This window comes from Pteronotus mesoamericanus, unplaced genomic scaffold (genome assembly GCF_021234165.1).
Source record: "Pteronotus mesoamericanus isolate MK-2021 breed Mesoamerican mustached bat unplaced genomic scaffold, CSHL_Meso_final scaffold_232, whole genome shotgun sequence".
NCBI lineage: Eukaryota > Metazoa > Chordata > Mammalia > Chiroptera > Mormoopidae > Pteronotus > Pteronotus mesoamericanus.
The window spans coordinates 8552804-8568893 of NW_026555311.1; the positions used below are offsets into that span (position 1 = coordinate 8552804).

The 16090-nt window shown below is 42.0% G+C and overlaps 1 protein-coding gene across 4 annotated transcripts in view; it reads right to left on the bottom strand.

Moving 5' to 3' along the window:
• NPNT (nephronectin) overlaps positions 1 to 14966 on the bottom strand; it is an 81187-nt gene extending 66221 nt beyond the window's left edge. For all 4 annotated transcript variants that reach the window (XM_054591656.1, XM_054591654.1, XM_054591655.1 and 1 more), the window contains exons 1-2: positions 14691 to 14966; positions 12530 to 12630 (exon numbers count right to left, since the gene is read on the bottom strand). In XM_054591656.1, the coding sequence (XP_054447631.1) occupies positions 12530 to 12630; positions 14691 to 14761 (172 nt within the window). In that variant the 5' untranslated portion in view covers positions 14762 to 14966. The remainder of the gene's footprint in view (positions 1 to 12529; positions 12631 to 14690) is intronic.
• Positions 14967 to 16090: the final 1124 nt, after the last annotated feature.

The following is a 16090-nucleotide window of genomic DNA, read 5'->3' on the forward strand; positions in this document are numbered from 1 at the left end:
TTGACTTAACAGTGTTTCATCCAACTAAGTTAAAACTAAAATTCTTTAGCGATTCTAAGACAGAATATGGAGTGAATATATAGGTATCTGTCACTATTTTACTACACATATTAATACATAATAATACTTTATCATATCTAGCTTTTAATGTACTCCTGTATGATTGCTTTATTAGGAATTTTATTAAGAATTCTATTATGACCATAATTCTCTCTTTAATTATGCACTAGTTGTAATTAAGTGATGAAATCAGAAAACTTAAAACTTTAGTGCACTAAAATGGAAAATTTCTTTGTATTTAATATTTCTTAATGAAACTCTATGTCTTGTAACACACCAACTTTTTAGTAAATGGGTATATATTTTGCAGCTTATTTGCCCTGGTAGATACCCAGAGGTACACTGTCAATCATATTAGGCCTATGCTATCAGTATTTTTCTATTACAGTCAGTGATTAATAGCACTTAGAAATTTCTCAAAGCCAAATTATCTTGTCTATGTCTTTGAGAACTGATCATTTATTTGTTCCCATGAAGAAGTGAAAGACCTTGGTCCTGCCAATGTCTAATCCTCATTTCCTCCTCAGGTTGATAAGGGATGAAAACTCCTAGACAGGTTAGATTCTTGGTTGGTGCTGATCTCCCAGGGCATGTGTGCATCAGGATTTCAGGTTCCTGTGTCCCTGAAGCTTCAGAAGTGGATGGGAATCAGCCCTTCCTCACAACACAGTGAAGTTAAGTTTGAGTTTGGAGGGGGACATGATGAGTACTTCCCACAGGCTCTGCATTGGGTCTATTCATGCCTAAGTGGCTTATAAGACCCAGGTGAACTAGGATACAACAAAGGGGCGGGCTGGCTCCTCTGCATGCTTATAACAACCAGGAGCTTTGGGGAAATGAGTGCTGGTCAAGATTTTGTTCCTTCTGGGTTCACCAGGCCTTATTCCATGTAACAGCATACACAGGGTAAATTGTGTGTGAAAGCAATGTTTGTGCCTCACCTCTTACCCCAAGCCATAATTTCCATGGGAATAGGAACATAGCAAAATGTGATGAGCTAATATATAGATATCCAATGAATATGAAAATAATAAATCATACAAAACTGATATAAAGTTTTTTCCCACTGATTTCGCTGCAGAACCTCATACTGGATCCTAGGAGACACCTATCTGCACTCCATTCACAGTGCCTCTACATACCAACTCTATCAATTGACTGATGAGAATGAGGGATGATCTTCAAAATATATGGAGTAAAAAGCAAAAATATATGGACTGGCCCTTAATTAATAATTCAGCAAACTTCAGGAGTTAGAGATCTTAACTTGAAACTGTCTTATCTAACCTGGAATTCTCCATAAAGCTCTCAACTGTTGACCTGCTGCTGCAGCTAGATATTCTGGGCTAGATCCACCTGAGGCATCAGAAAGCTAAGTGCATAGACAGTACTTCTTAAACTGCATGCAGGAGAGCCTTCCATGAACTGTACTTGTAGAGTAAGGGCCTCATCTAAGGCTGGGGGATCGTCTACAAAACAGCTTTACAAAACCAACACTGGCTTCATGGTAGAAATGTCGCTGTGGCCCCTTCTGTCACTCGCTCCCACTCTACGAAGGACCACATGAAAGTCTTCTTTCAGAACCACATGTGGGAAAAGGCATAACTTCTCCATATAAACGGTTTTCTTTATCCCTACAAACAATATGAATTACATGAGCAATAACACTTCCCTTTTTTCTTTGGCTACCAGAAGTGAAGAGCCAAATTACAAAACATATTTAAGATCCTATGGCATATATCTCTGTACTTTAAAACTCTCTTCTCAACATCTTATCTTCTATTCTGTCTTTTTTTTTATTCCTTTAGACCATGTTAATTCTATTTTCCTATTTTATTGCATGCTTTCCTGGAAGACATGTCATATCCTTCCCCATACAAGGTAGGACATAAACAAATTCAAACGAAGAAATCAATTCTATTTATCTTTTAAGGTACCTTCTAAGAAATCAATAATAGAAAGTGACTGAGCAGAGGATTTCCATTTTGTAATTTCATCCATGATTTAATCTCCTTTAAGTTGCATATTTTATATAAAAAATTATAAAAAATAAGAGCTCTTTAATTACTGTACTTATGTAAAAATAGGATGTCTCTAGAAATCTCTCACATCTAAATGTATATAACAGTAAGGATGAATCTGCAGAGATATTCATTGCAGCATATTTCATAATAACAAAATATTGAAAACCACCTACATGTGCATGCATAGGGGATTTTAATATTAATTATGTTATACTGTGCAGCCACTGCAAATAATGAATTAGATTTACATGAACTGATTAGAACTGGTCTTCAAAATGTAATATTATATAAAAAAAGAAGTTACAGAACAGTTCTCACTCTGTTATTATTTTGTGAACAAAGAAAATTTTGGAAATGCTTAGAAATCTCTGTAAAGATCAATAGGTAACAATTCCTCAGGATTGGAACTAAGTGTCAGAAAAATTGGGAAGTCAGAAAGAGTTACCTTCACTGCCTTTTCTCTCCCTCAACCTGTCTTTTTTTTACTTATGCATGCATTTCTGAAGTGTTTTCATTAGACACTTTAAGTAGGTAATTGGGGTAAAAATTAGAATAACATAATGGGAAAAAGTATGCTAGTACAATTTTAAAGTCACTCTCTTATATCATAATTTGAATATTTATTTATTTTTTAGAGAGAGGGGAAGGGAGGGAGAAAAAGAGGGAGAGAAATATGGATTGGCTGCCTCTCCAGCACATCCTGAGCAGGGACTGAACACACAAGCCAGGCATGTGCCCTGACCCAAGAACCGAACCAGCGACCCTTCGACTGCGGGACAACGCCCAAACAACGGAGCCACACTGGTCAGGTTTAAAGTCACTTTTTAAGAGTATTTTAGTACAAGAAATATTTTACTATTTCCTGAAGATCATTTTACCCTAACAAGTGTCCCCCCAATTTTTTATTCAGATAACAAAATTCTACATAATCCTTTTCAATAGATCATAGATCTAGTAAAAAAGTAAACACTATTTACATAGGCATAAAAATTACAGTGGCCTATGAAGAGAATAAAACACCAATGAATTAAGCAAGTCACAAATGACATTTGTGAGTCTTTCTTAAAAATAAAAGAAACTCACATCCATAAAAAATACAGAACTGACATGTGAGATGACAGACATCCTGGCAAAGGGACAAAGCTCACTCACCCTCCCAACGTCAGCCAGTCGCCTCTGGTGCAAGAGGAGGCAGGTGGAGAATGAGAGTGAATGGTCCTTCACTAACTTGTCGGAGAGGTTCGAGGGAAACAGTGGAGACCAGAGCATCCTTAAATTAAGCAACAGATTAGATTATAGCTATAGGATCGCCAGAGCCATTTGTTAGCATTGCGATCCAGTCTTCCTCATTGCCTACCTACTCCCAGGTAAGAAAAACCACTGGCCGATTGGTTCAAGTCACAAATGCATACCATTTGACCACAGAGAAAAAGTGATCTTACAGAAACACTACAATGCACGCAAAACATTTTTTAGGTGTATGTTCTAAGTTTCTTGTTTTAGAATTTTTTGTATTAGTAAAAGATTATAATCAACACAAACATCCATCAATAAGAAACGGGTTAAATATGGTATAGCCCACAATGGGCTCCTATGAATCCATAAGAAAGTGAGTGGGCTCTTCATATGCTGGTGATTAGGAAAGGCTTTTAAGGTCTACCGTTGGGAAAAATAAGCAAGGCACAGAATGGTGTATATAAAGTATGCTTTCATTTGTATAGAGGAGGTAGGGGAGGAGGTATATAGGAATTTGCCCATAAGTATGTAAAATATTTCTAAAAGGTACACAAAAAATTGAAAATTCCCATTGCTTTGAGGAGGAGTATTTAAGGATATAAATGCACTTTCTCTTACAAAATACATATTTTAAAAGCTGGATGAAAAATTTTAAATCCTGCACAAAATTGGTGGGAAAGGGGCAAAAGTACCTGCATGTGTTGCGGGGGAGGAGGAGGGGTAATGAGAACTAGGCCATCAGAACACGTCTCTCCTTCCCTTTCATCTCCCCCATGATGGAGGTCCAGGCCTCCACTGAGTCTCCTCCATTACTCACTGAAGATGCTGCATGGAATCACTCGCATTGCCACTATGTATGGTGCCAAAAGGGCCGAGGGAGCCACTCTGTAAGGTATGTGATTGTCTAGCCACCATGCTGTGTAGCTGAAACTAATACAAAGTAATTCAGATTATAAACTGTTATCGAAAAATAGAATTAAAAAACCTGGGAAAATGCCTGTAAAGTGAATTCTACAGATAGAAAGCACCATATGGAAATGTTGTCCATTATAGTTGCTATAATGGGAAAAAGGGGACGCACACCTACCTTTCAAAGCTTATCAAAAAGTTTCCAATTAGAAAACCAGGGTTGCTTGTGGGGCCACATGTGGCAGGTGTTTGCGGGCAAATCTAGCAGCTGAATTTGGAGCGACTAAGTTCTTCCCTTTCCTAGGCCTGACCTCCCATCTTGCTTGGGAGGTACTAAAATTTCTAATCCATAGAGATTAAGACCTGCCCAGATTAACTCTATGAGGCGATCTTAGGAAATTAGTAGATCTTAATAGTATCATATAAAGGTCAGTTCTAATGGAGGCAAAGAATGAAGGAAAAAAGTAATTTCCTGTGAGACTTAACTTTCAAGACTACACATGCTCAAAAACTACCTGTTTTAAAAGGTCAAACTTCTTCAACATTGATTTACGTTTGGAATTTGCATTCCAAGACCACTTGAAGTTTCCTGAAGTACATGATGTCCTTAAATAACCTGGCATAAAGTGGTGGTTGAATAATCTTAACCAAAAATTTCACTTCCTTACTAGAGGGGTCAGGCAGGAAGAGGAGGAATTAGAGGAAGGTGGTCAAAAGATACAAACTTCCAGTTATAAGAGAAAGAAGTACTAGGGGTGAAATGTACAATACGATATATTTAACACTGCTGTATGCTATAAAAGAAAGTTTTTAAGAAAATAGATCCTAAGAGTTCTCATCACAAGGACATTTTTTTCTTTTATATCTACCATATGAGATGGTAGACGCTAACTTATTGTGGTAATCATTCCACAATATATGTAAATCGAATCATTATGTTGTATACCTTAAACTTATATGGTGCTGTATGTCAATTATATTTTAATAAACTGGGGGAAAGTTACTGAAATTGAACTAAAAACAAAACAAAACTTCTTAAGGATATGGAGATTCATGTTTAGTACTCAAAACAATTACATGATTGTCCAAGGCCTTGTTTTTATTCTTACCTCAAAAAAAAAAGAAGAAGCGGTTTCTACATTCTCGCCCCAAAATTAGAGGAGTAAGCTGATCACCATTAAGGCAGTGAAGTCTGCTCAGCTGTCTTAAGGTGGCCCCAGGACCTTCTAGCCACCTTAAACATGGCTCTAGGCAGCACAACCCACCGTGAGACTCCCAGCTACCCCTGGAGTGCATATGATTGTACAGGTATAAAAAAAACTTCATCTGTAAAATACTGATTCATGTTTCATGGAGGTTGCCATAGTTGTTGACTACAAATGGAAAGCAGTTCCTTGGAAACAACGTCTTTGATGGGGATCACTACGCGTGGCCTTCAAAGCTGATTCCAACGTTTCTTATTTACTCTTGATTATGTTAAAGGACATGTTCAAAATCTAAATTACCAAAGGTGTAATATACATGAATTTGTGACTAAGAGCAGGAACTATATGGCCAGTGAGGGAACAAAAATTAATAAATCATGTTCCATTGATGAGGTTGAATTTCTGAGCCAAGATACAAGTAATAAATGAAATTTAAATGTTTAATTTTCTAAATCAAAATTCTCTGCTTTTCATTTGAAATACACAAAGAATTCAACAATTTGTTCATCAGTTTTTCCAGTGATCCACAGTCATTAGCCAGTAATACAGATCATCCAACTGAAATTGTTTGATAACTCCAAAGTAGCTTCAGAACAGATTACTATTTCTTAGTCTCTGTTTTGAACTAATCTATAAATCTATCTAATGTTGATAAGAATCCAAACATTTCACTTTACATGGCAATTGTACTGCTGTAGCCTTTGTTAACTACAGAGAGAGGCAGGAGAAAATGAGGTTTAAAGCAAATAAAACAAAGTCAAACTCTAGGTGTAGGTTTTGTATCTTTCCAAAATCTCCAGAGGAACATAAAACATCTGCATTTTGCCTGGTGTTAAATAAATTGATGCAAAACCACCCCAGTATACATAATTTCCTTCAGAAACCACAAATTGCTCACCGACAGCCAAAGAATGCAGAAACTGAATTGCTTTGTTGAAACCTGGAACTAGTTGTATTTTGAGTTTTTCTTCACTTCTCTATAAAGCACTTGCAACAGAAATGCTATTGTCATAGCCACATATACAGCCAAATCTCCAAGTAAACCAACAACCATATAGAAATATGACATCTAGATATTATATACTCTTTCATACACTATGAATCTTAGAAATCTGCATGCAAAATAAGAAAAATGCAGAAATGTTAAACAGCTACTCAGGTATAAAAGCCAGCGCTGAACTCAGACGTCCCTATTTGTCCAGTGCTTTTGGTTAAGAATTGCTTCCAAGGCTACACAGCTTTCTAAAATAAAATATACAAACTCTGAGAAATCTTGGTTACAGAGATCTCTACATGGTTGGAGTTGAAAACTTGTTAAAATAATTAAAATGAAGTATGCCATTAATGTGATTGAAAAGTTAAGGAACAGAATAATTACAGAGCAAGAAACAAATATTTTGTGACACTCTGAGTGACTAGGGGCTGTGTACTTTAACTATGTAACCATCAGTGTGTTACGAACATACTAAGAAAATTTTCTTTATAATAAAGAGCCACATCAATAGTCAGTAAAGCCCAAGCCAATTAGAAAAATCAAATTTTGAATCCTCAATATGTAGAGATCTGTTTGTAAGTCAAGAATATAAAACAAAGAATCAAAGTCAAGAATATAAAACAGAATCAAAGGACAGAAAGAAAGCCCAGGGTATGACCTCTGAAAGAACTATGAAAACACAACCTGCCTATTTCTGGAATAGGTCACATTTTCCCAGCTGGTGGGAATGTTGGGTTGGAGTATTGGGTGGCATGGGCAGGAAGCAGGAGGACAGCTCCTATTTCGGCCTGGGTAGCATCTCTGATCCTTCCTTCCTCTGTTCTACATGGAAGGACAGGAAGTCTGGCTAAATGTAGTTTTGTGGCCAGACACAGTGAGCCAAGAGTGGAGGCCAAGCAATGCTAGTTAGCGCCCCTCAGCGGTATGGGCCTCTCCAAACAAGTCAATGAAAAGGGGTAGTTGCAAATGGAAATGAAATGCAGCACATTTTGTGTAAATACATGTGAGATCTGTCCAGAAGGTATCTAGCCATGTACTATGAAAAATAGAGATATTTATTGAAGATACAAGAAATACCATACATGGGACAATGCCACCTCAGTCCCCTTCAAAGTAGGCACTTCGGGAACTCACACAGTTCTCCCAGTCGCCATCAGCTGCCCCAGCATCTTTTCTTGAACCTCACTGACAGTCTGAAATCTCTTCCTTTCAAAGATTATTTTAGTTTTGGGGAAAGCCAGAAGTCGCAGGGTGCCTAATCTAGGCTGTAGTGAGGCTGAGTCACCTGGGTGATTTGATGTTTCACCAAAAAATCCTGTACAAGATGTGATGCATGAGTGGGCGCATTGTCATGGTGAAGCTGCCAATCACCAGTTGCCAGTTGCTCATAGCTGCAACCTTCTGACCCATCCAAACAGTTTCCATGGAGGAATGTTCAAACTTAAGGCAAAATTTGATGTAGACTCGTTGCTACTCATTTAGTCATTTTGAATATGACAGCCACACGGTACACGTGCTCACTCAATGGCCTCTACCGCCCTCACTGACCAGTACAGTGAAGTCATCATTGTCCACGCATGTGCATTCCAGTCCACTCTCCTTGGCTGCCAGGTTTCAGTGATGTTGCACAAACCATTCTGGTTATATTAACAACTGCTGTACTTTTTCCAGACAGGCCTCGTATATTTAGCCCATGAATGTTAAGTCAAAACATCTCACATATGCTCAGCCAAATGGAATAAACCTCACCAGAGGGTCCCTGCACTAGGACACAAGATCTGATAAATAGTATTCCGTATAATGAGGGAACAGCCTCCCCAGCTTACACACACATCTTTTAAGCAGGGTAGTCCAACCTTTTGGTGTCTCTGGGCCACACTGGAAGAAGAAGAGTTGTTTTGGGCCACACATTAAATATACAAATGCTAACAAAAACTGATGAGCAAAAAAAAAAAAAAAAAACAACTAAAAAGGTTTTAAATAAATGTACAATTTTTTATTAGGCCACATTCATAGCTATTCCAGGCCACAGGCTGGACACCCCTGTAAGGGTACTCTGGGAGGTTCTGGGTATAGGTGGGAATAGCTTCCTTTTGTTTTGCTGTGCTGATTTGAAGGAAAATTCCAAAGTGAATCATTCAGAAAAATAAGAAGCAGGGCATCCCTGATAAGAAAGGGAGAGTGAAAAAATAGTCAACATCACTAGCCATGAGAGAGACGCAAGTTAAAGCCACAATGAGATACCACCTCACATTGGTCAGAATGGCCATCATTAACAAATCAACAAACAACAAGTGCTGGTGAGGATGTGGAGAAAAGGGAACCCTAATGCACTGTTGATGAGAATGCAGACTGACATAGCCACTGTGGAAAACAGTATGGAATTTCCTCAAAAAATGAAAATGGAACTGCATTTTGACTCAGCAATTCTAATGCTGGGACTATACCGTAAGAATCCTGAAATGCCATTCAAAAGAACTCAAGCACCTCTATGTTCACAGCAGCACTATATACAATAGTCAAGTGCTGGAAACAGCCTAAATAAATGCCCATCAGTAGATGACGGGATTAAAAAACTGTGGTACATTTATCCAATGGAATACTACGCAGCAGAAAAAAATAGGAATTCCTATCTTTTGATAGAACTGGAGACGATTATGCTAAGTAAAATAAGCCAATTGGTGACAGACAAATACAACATGATTTCACTTACAAGAGAAATCTAATGATCAAAATAAACCAATGGGCAAAACAGAACAGAGACATGGGAAAAGTCTGACAACTGCCAGAGGAAAGGGGAGAGGGGGCAAATAGTGGAAAAAAGGGGAAGAGATTAGTCAAAGAACTTGTATGAATGATATCATGGACTACTGTGTGGGGACTGGCTCTGGGAGTGGGTGGTGGGCTGGAAGGGAGAGGGCAAAGAGGGAAAACTCAGGACAAGTGTAATGGAATAAATGAATAAATGAATGAACAAATGAATGAACAAATGAATGAATGAATGAATGAATAAATAATTTTTTTAAAGGGAAAATGCTCCTTAGGATAAAGAACACTAAGATTATCTAATAAGGGTCAGAGAGGCAAAAACATTTTTCACTTTAAATTTCCCAGAAGCTGCTGGAAATTTTTACAGGTAATCCATTACCAGATGTAACTGTTAAAGAACAGCAAGGCATTTTTTCCTTGAATAAATATAGTGACAAAGGTCTTAATTTCACAAGACTTGCTTTAAAAACTAATCAGGAGTTTTCCATCTGTCCCTGACAATCCTCCACTGGGGCAGTTCTTCCCACTCTGCGCTGGCCTCTCACCCCCGCATTCCTCTACCTGTTTGTAGCAAAACAAAGACAGTGGGTTCTCTGACAAGAGGCATGCGGACCATCTGAGATTCTGGAAAAATAAAATGCACACACAGAAACATCTATCTTTGAACTCATTTTTACAACTTTGCCATCTACATTATTAATGGTATAGATCCATCTGGCCCTTTGTAATTTAAAGACATTTTATTTTACTGCAACAGAGAAGCTTGGAACCATTTTTTATTTTGGCAGTATGAACGCAAAATACATATATCATGCCTGGAGAACAAAGAATCTGCTAGCATGGGTATATCCCATCACACAACACTGTCTCAATAGCAGTATTCCTTTGCATTTCCATCATTTCACCAAACACATATGTAGTAATTACTCTGCGCCAGGAGTAGCTTTATGTGCTTTACAAATAATAATCTATTTAAGCATCGTTATGATTACATCTTTGAAGTATACCTATGAAGTAGTATACTATTTTAGGTCCAGTTTAAAAATGAGGAAAATAAAGCACAGAGAGATTGAATGACTTGCTCAAGGTCACACAGTTAGAAAGAGGCAGAACTGATTTGAAGCCAGACAGCCATGGCCCAGAGTCCATGTTCCCTTCCAATGTTCTGCCCCACACACTTTTACCACATCTGAACCCAGATAAATTGTGATGTGTGCAGGATCACCTAACACATTTTTATAACGTTATCATTTCAATAATTAAATCATGCCATGCTGCAGCTTTCTCAGATTCTTAAGGAATAACAAAAAGGAAAAGATAAATACTATCAAATACTATCTTTGATCGCTTTAAGTCTTTTGGAAACAAAATGAAGGTATAAAAAATAATGAAACAGTGCCTTGTATTTGTTGGGAAAGCCACTGTGCAAAAAGCGATTCTTAGCAAGTTTAAATTTTGTAATGTCACTGGAACTTTGAAAAGTCTTTACATTCATTCCAATTCAGAACCGCCAAGCTGGTGTAGACTAGAGAACATTTAACTACATGGCAAAGAGACACAGAACAGCTCCTCAAGGTTCTTCCTGGGGAATGTCCCTAAGAGAGAGTTTTTCCCTTGGAATTCCTAGCACATCTGGCAGAGGGCTCCGTACTACTCTGCCTGTGTCCACCGCTCGGGCCCTCGGCCTTCAGCAAAGGTGCACTCCACTGTGCTCAGGGCTTTCTGCCAGCGCAGCTTTGTCCTGGGAGGGGTTGGGGGACTGCACGCCCCCAAAGCACTTCAACATTTCTTTTGAGAGTGTCCTGCAAATTAAGGCAGCAAAGGAGGAGGAAACTATCTCCATTCCTGCAAAGAAACTACTCATTTTTCATTTGGGAAAGGTGACTGTGTTGGGCCAAGAAAAGGGTCCTCTTTCCCTTTTGATTTTCAAAGCCTGGTTGTACTTCAAATTCCACACCTGTGGCTTCCAGCTGTGCAAAGACTTCTACCTGAGGTAAAACTGGCAGAAGACTATATCCCACCAGGTACTACTCTTCCTTTTGACCATCTTCTCTTAAAAACAATGTTAAATCAACCAACTAGTGTGTGTGTGTGTTTGTCAGTGTGAGGGGAGCACAGCAACTTTGCCTAGTTTTCTTGTTTACTAGAAACTGGAGTTACCACTATCTCCCTTTTAATGGACTGCAATGGCCCAGCTGTGCAGAAAGCCTGGCCCCGTTGCTTGCAGGTAGCAGGTAGACCAACATTAGTCCCCTTTACCTTCCCATCCCTAACCAGAGATGTCAGCCAGCACCTGCAATTACAAAGTCAACCTGTAACTGTCCCTCTCCTTCCTTCAGAAAGTTCTGAATAGACAGTGCATGCAATAGACTGAAATAGCTGAAGGAACTCCTAACTTTTCAGAACTTAAATTTACTCCACTCCTCTCACGACCAACACAACTGTAAGGCAGGCTCCTCCCCTTCCAGCTACAGCTTTGTTAACTGTACTTTTTCTATACTCCTCTAAGCCCCTTCCGTATTAGCAGTAAAACACTGGGATACATAGAACGCACTTTCATTCCTATCATCTCAACCAACTTGCCAATCCAGTACTCTGAAGATGCTCCTGAAATTTACCTAATTATTTGTGGGGGTTTTTTCCTTTATTGATAGGAGGAGTGAGATATAATTTTGAGATCCAGATGAAATTCTGGAAACAAATTTCTCAAACTTCTGTGATATAGCTTTCATTTTTACCATAAAAAATATCCATTTGTGAGCATGGAAAAAGTAAAAAATCAGTGTTCTGATTTGACACTTATTATATAATTAACTATAGAACTTAAAAACGTGTATTTTTCAGAGGTGTTGTTTGATTATACTGGGTGGTCCCTTTAGAGCACAGTCAATGAAGCCTCACTTCAAAAACAAAGAGATTTACAAATAGGCCTCTTTACACAACAGCTATGGTAAGGATTTTATAAATGCTATAAGGTTCAGAGTATATTTAGTGTAAATACAGTCTAGACTCATTATCTTACCCCCATCTCAGAGCCTGGAGCAAAGAAAAGAGTGAGCCTGATGAGAAAACAGAAGCTGGCGATACTGGGGACAGACGCTGAAATGAGCATCCTGTGAATAACAAAACTGGCTCCTTACTACATACAGGTGGCTCACTTTGGAAAGGAGCAGAATAAGGAGCTGGGGACTGTGCCTGAAAACTCCCCTGTCAGAACCATACCATCAAGCCATGCTTGTAATGAGCCCTCTGGTGTTCAGAGAGAAGCCATGAACGAGGGTGGAGAGCCCCACCTCCCAGGGAGCTGAAGTCCCCCGGGTGATGATACTCACGCTGACACTGTCCCCAGGACCGGCGGGCCCAGCCCCAGCAGCAGTCAATCCTCCCACCGTAACGACACAGGCCAACTGATGACACTATTTGCCTGGGCCACCTATCAAACAAAAAGATTCAAAAATAAATACAAACACTTTTGAGAGCAAAAGTAATTTCCTCTTTGTTATTATTTTAGAAAAATTTAAATCACACCCAACAACTTTCTATGAACTCTTTCATGACCGCACAAATTTAAGGATAAAACACCTTCAGAGATAGTTCTGCTATGATCTAATTTCAAGTTTCAAACAGTTAAATACACACACACAACACACAGGAGGAGGGGAAAAAAGAAAGGGAAGATCCTTTCTTAAATGGAAATGGAAATAGCACCAGCTAAAACCAAGATTCTCAAGGCTGCCACTCACAGGGTGGTTTCTGAAGCTTGAAGTAAAACATTCCTCAAAGACCCACACCTACTACGGAGGCGGGGCGGGGGACAGGGACGGTGGGGAGGTAGAGTCTTGACTGAATCATCATGAGCTGAAAAGTATAAAGACACGTCAAAATAGGAAGAAAAAGAATTCTGCCTTACATAAAAGGTAGCTGTGGGAAGTGGTTCAAAGAGGGGAGGTCCCTCAAAACCAAATGAAATGAACTCTTTTTGAGATATGACTCTTTGGCAGAAAGTTTCCAGGAAAAAAAAAAATGTACTAGAAAAGTCTAAGTAAAATCAAGGGAGTTTAAAGCGTAGCTAACATCTAAAGTGTTCTTGTGGTTTGAAACTTTCCCGAATCAACAATTCATGTTATCTCCCTCTCTCCTGTAAATAAGGACTAGAGAAAGTATTCGATTTCAGGATACTGATCCACTTCGGCGCCTATTTGGTGAATTGTTTCCTTGTTTAGACCCCCCTCTCCGGATCAATATTTTCACTGGCTGTTTTAGACATCTTTTCAAAACTACATTCAAATCTTATGCTTAATCACGTGATACATTTCCTGCTGCAAATCTGTGTGTGCAAGAAAAGCACAACATAACTCGAATGTGGGAAAAGAACTGATTTCAAAAAGTAAAATAGCCTCTGGCCACTACCCGGGGTTTCTACTAACCTTTTATTTTCCTTATCTCCCCCCTCCCATGCCCCCAAGCCCAAGGAACAAAATAACCCCGAACTTTCTTTTTCCTCTGACCAGGTGGTAAACAAGAGGTTGCGCTCCACCGGTTCCCTTCCGCTCCTCTCCAGGTACAAGAAAGCTAATCAATCAATCGTGGAATTGATCCGTTCCAAGATTGCCAGTAAAACAGGTGCGGCAGTCTTTAAGGCAGTGCTGGGAGATAACTGGCGGGTGGGGGTTGCTCAAAGAGAGAGGCTAGATAGCAGTGTGACCCAGGTGAAGATCTTTCCTGGCAGCTCCGGCCGAGTGCGCGAGAAGCCGCGATCTGCGCTCGGGGCGAGTCTGGTGTGTAACTGCGCGGAGGTGGCGTAGCCGAGCACGCCCTTCCGACACACACAGACACGCTCTCGCAGAGCGCACCCGGCGGCGCCGGAGAGGGTGCCGCGCGCCGCGGCGGGAGGAAGAGCCGAGTGACAGCGGAGACACAGTCTGGTTGTTGGAACCTGTCAGAACACGCCGTAGTCGGGCTAGCCCAAGGTCTCGGTGGATGTGTGTGTGAGCGCGCGCGCACGCACACACACACACCCTCCTAAGTCCTTATTTTGAGTCTTTCTAGAAAACCAAGTGGGAAGGCAAACAGGTCTCCCCTGGAAGCCCAGAGGCTCCCTCACCGCCGCCCTCGGTGTGATCGGCCCTGAGAGCTCCAAGCCCAGATTTGACCCTGGCCATTGGGAAGTTTCCCCCACTGAAGAGCCGTCTAAATCACGAGAGAGAGTTTCCTGGCCAAGGGATGCAACACCGCGCGTCATCTCAGAGGCGAGATGCCGGGCTCGAGCCTCCGTTCACTCCTAGCCCAAATCCCCCAGGCGGGAGCCGCGGCTGGGTTTCCCCGGGTGGAGAGGGCGGCTCGACGACTCTCCTCCCGCCGAGGCAATGCGGTGGCCCAGCTTATGCACAGAGAGACGCCTCCGCGACCGCGCCGGGAGAAGGGACCTCGGGACTCTAGGAAATAACCGTGGGAAAGAAGGCGGAGGAGAGGTCGCACCGGGGGCCAACTCACCTCCCGTCGAATTCAGCGGCCGCGGGCAGGTAGAGAGAGGACCCGAGTACCAGCGCCAGGAGGAAATCCATGTCTGGCGGCCTGGCCTGGCGGCGGCGAGGCTACACGTGGGGACCAGGTTGAGGTAGTCGGCGCGGAGTGAAGCCGCACTCGCCTCCTTGCTTCCCCCGAGGAGCTGCGGCCGCCCCGGCTGCTACTGCCACCCTCGGAGGAGAGCGAGGCGGCGAGCAGCTGGATCAGGTCTGCTGCGCGGCGCCCGGAGCCCCTCCGGCTCCTTCCCCGCGAGGGAGGCGCTGCAGGGGGAACCGCGCCGCCTGCGGGGAGGGGCGGGGGCGCGCGTGCGCTCCACTCGCCGCCCTCCCTGCCCCAGGCAAGGGGTGAGGGCGCCTGGCCCCACTGCGGGAAGCTCGCGGGCGGGGGTGCGCCGAAAGACTGAGTCTCTTGGGGGCCAGCCAAGCGGGGCAAGCGCCAGGTTGGGAGGAACGTTGCGCGCCCTGCCTGGACGAGGAAAGCAGGGTGCTCAGCAGGACAGGGTGAACCGGAGCCAAAAAAAGAAGAGAAGAGAAAAGAGAAGAAAAGAAAAAGGCCCGGGGCATAGGTCCGGGCTCTGCGGGTTCCGCCCCAACAGGTGATGACCGCAGGGGAGAGCCACAGCTTTGACTCGGCAGCCGAGAAGCCTAAGACCAGAGAGGTTTATGGGGATGGAGTGGAGCAGCGTCTACATTTAGTGAAACTACCGCAAGACTTGGGCAAATTAGCAAAGGCGAACTCCAGGAGTTTGCTTCTCCCGCAGAGTTGGCAAAGGCATTTTTCAAATTCTGTAACCAACTGAAAGAAACGTTTGGCTCTCCAGTCGAGTTTTGAAGAAGAAACGTGCAGACTTGCCATCTCTGCCAGCTCAGCTCCACGCACATTAGGATACTGACGGGTGCCCCTCCAGGAGCATGTGCCCGCCAGAGAGGAAAGGCTGGTACTACTTAGCAGTCTTCTGGTGCCTGATCCTGCGGAGATCTTTTAGAAGCCATCTTAATCAATCATTGCTCTGTTGTGGCGGACTAAAACATGTTGTACTAAAGGACTGCACTCAAATGAAAACACGCAATCAATATCCTAAAATGCACATTTAAAACATCAGTCCAATCGAGTCATGCCTCTTCCCAAACCCTACCCCTGAAGGACTCCCCAGGTCAGTGATCTGCCTCCTCCCAAACCTCTCAGACCCTATCTCTCTTCTCCTAACTCTTGGCTTCCTTGCCGTCCTCGAACATTCCAGGCATGCCCCTGCCTTAGGGCCACTGACCTACTGTTACTTTTCCCTGGACACAGATGTCTGCATGGCTCACGTTGTCACTTCATGCTGTCTTTGCTCAAATGTCACCTCTTTGAGGAGGGCAACCTTG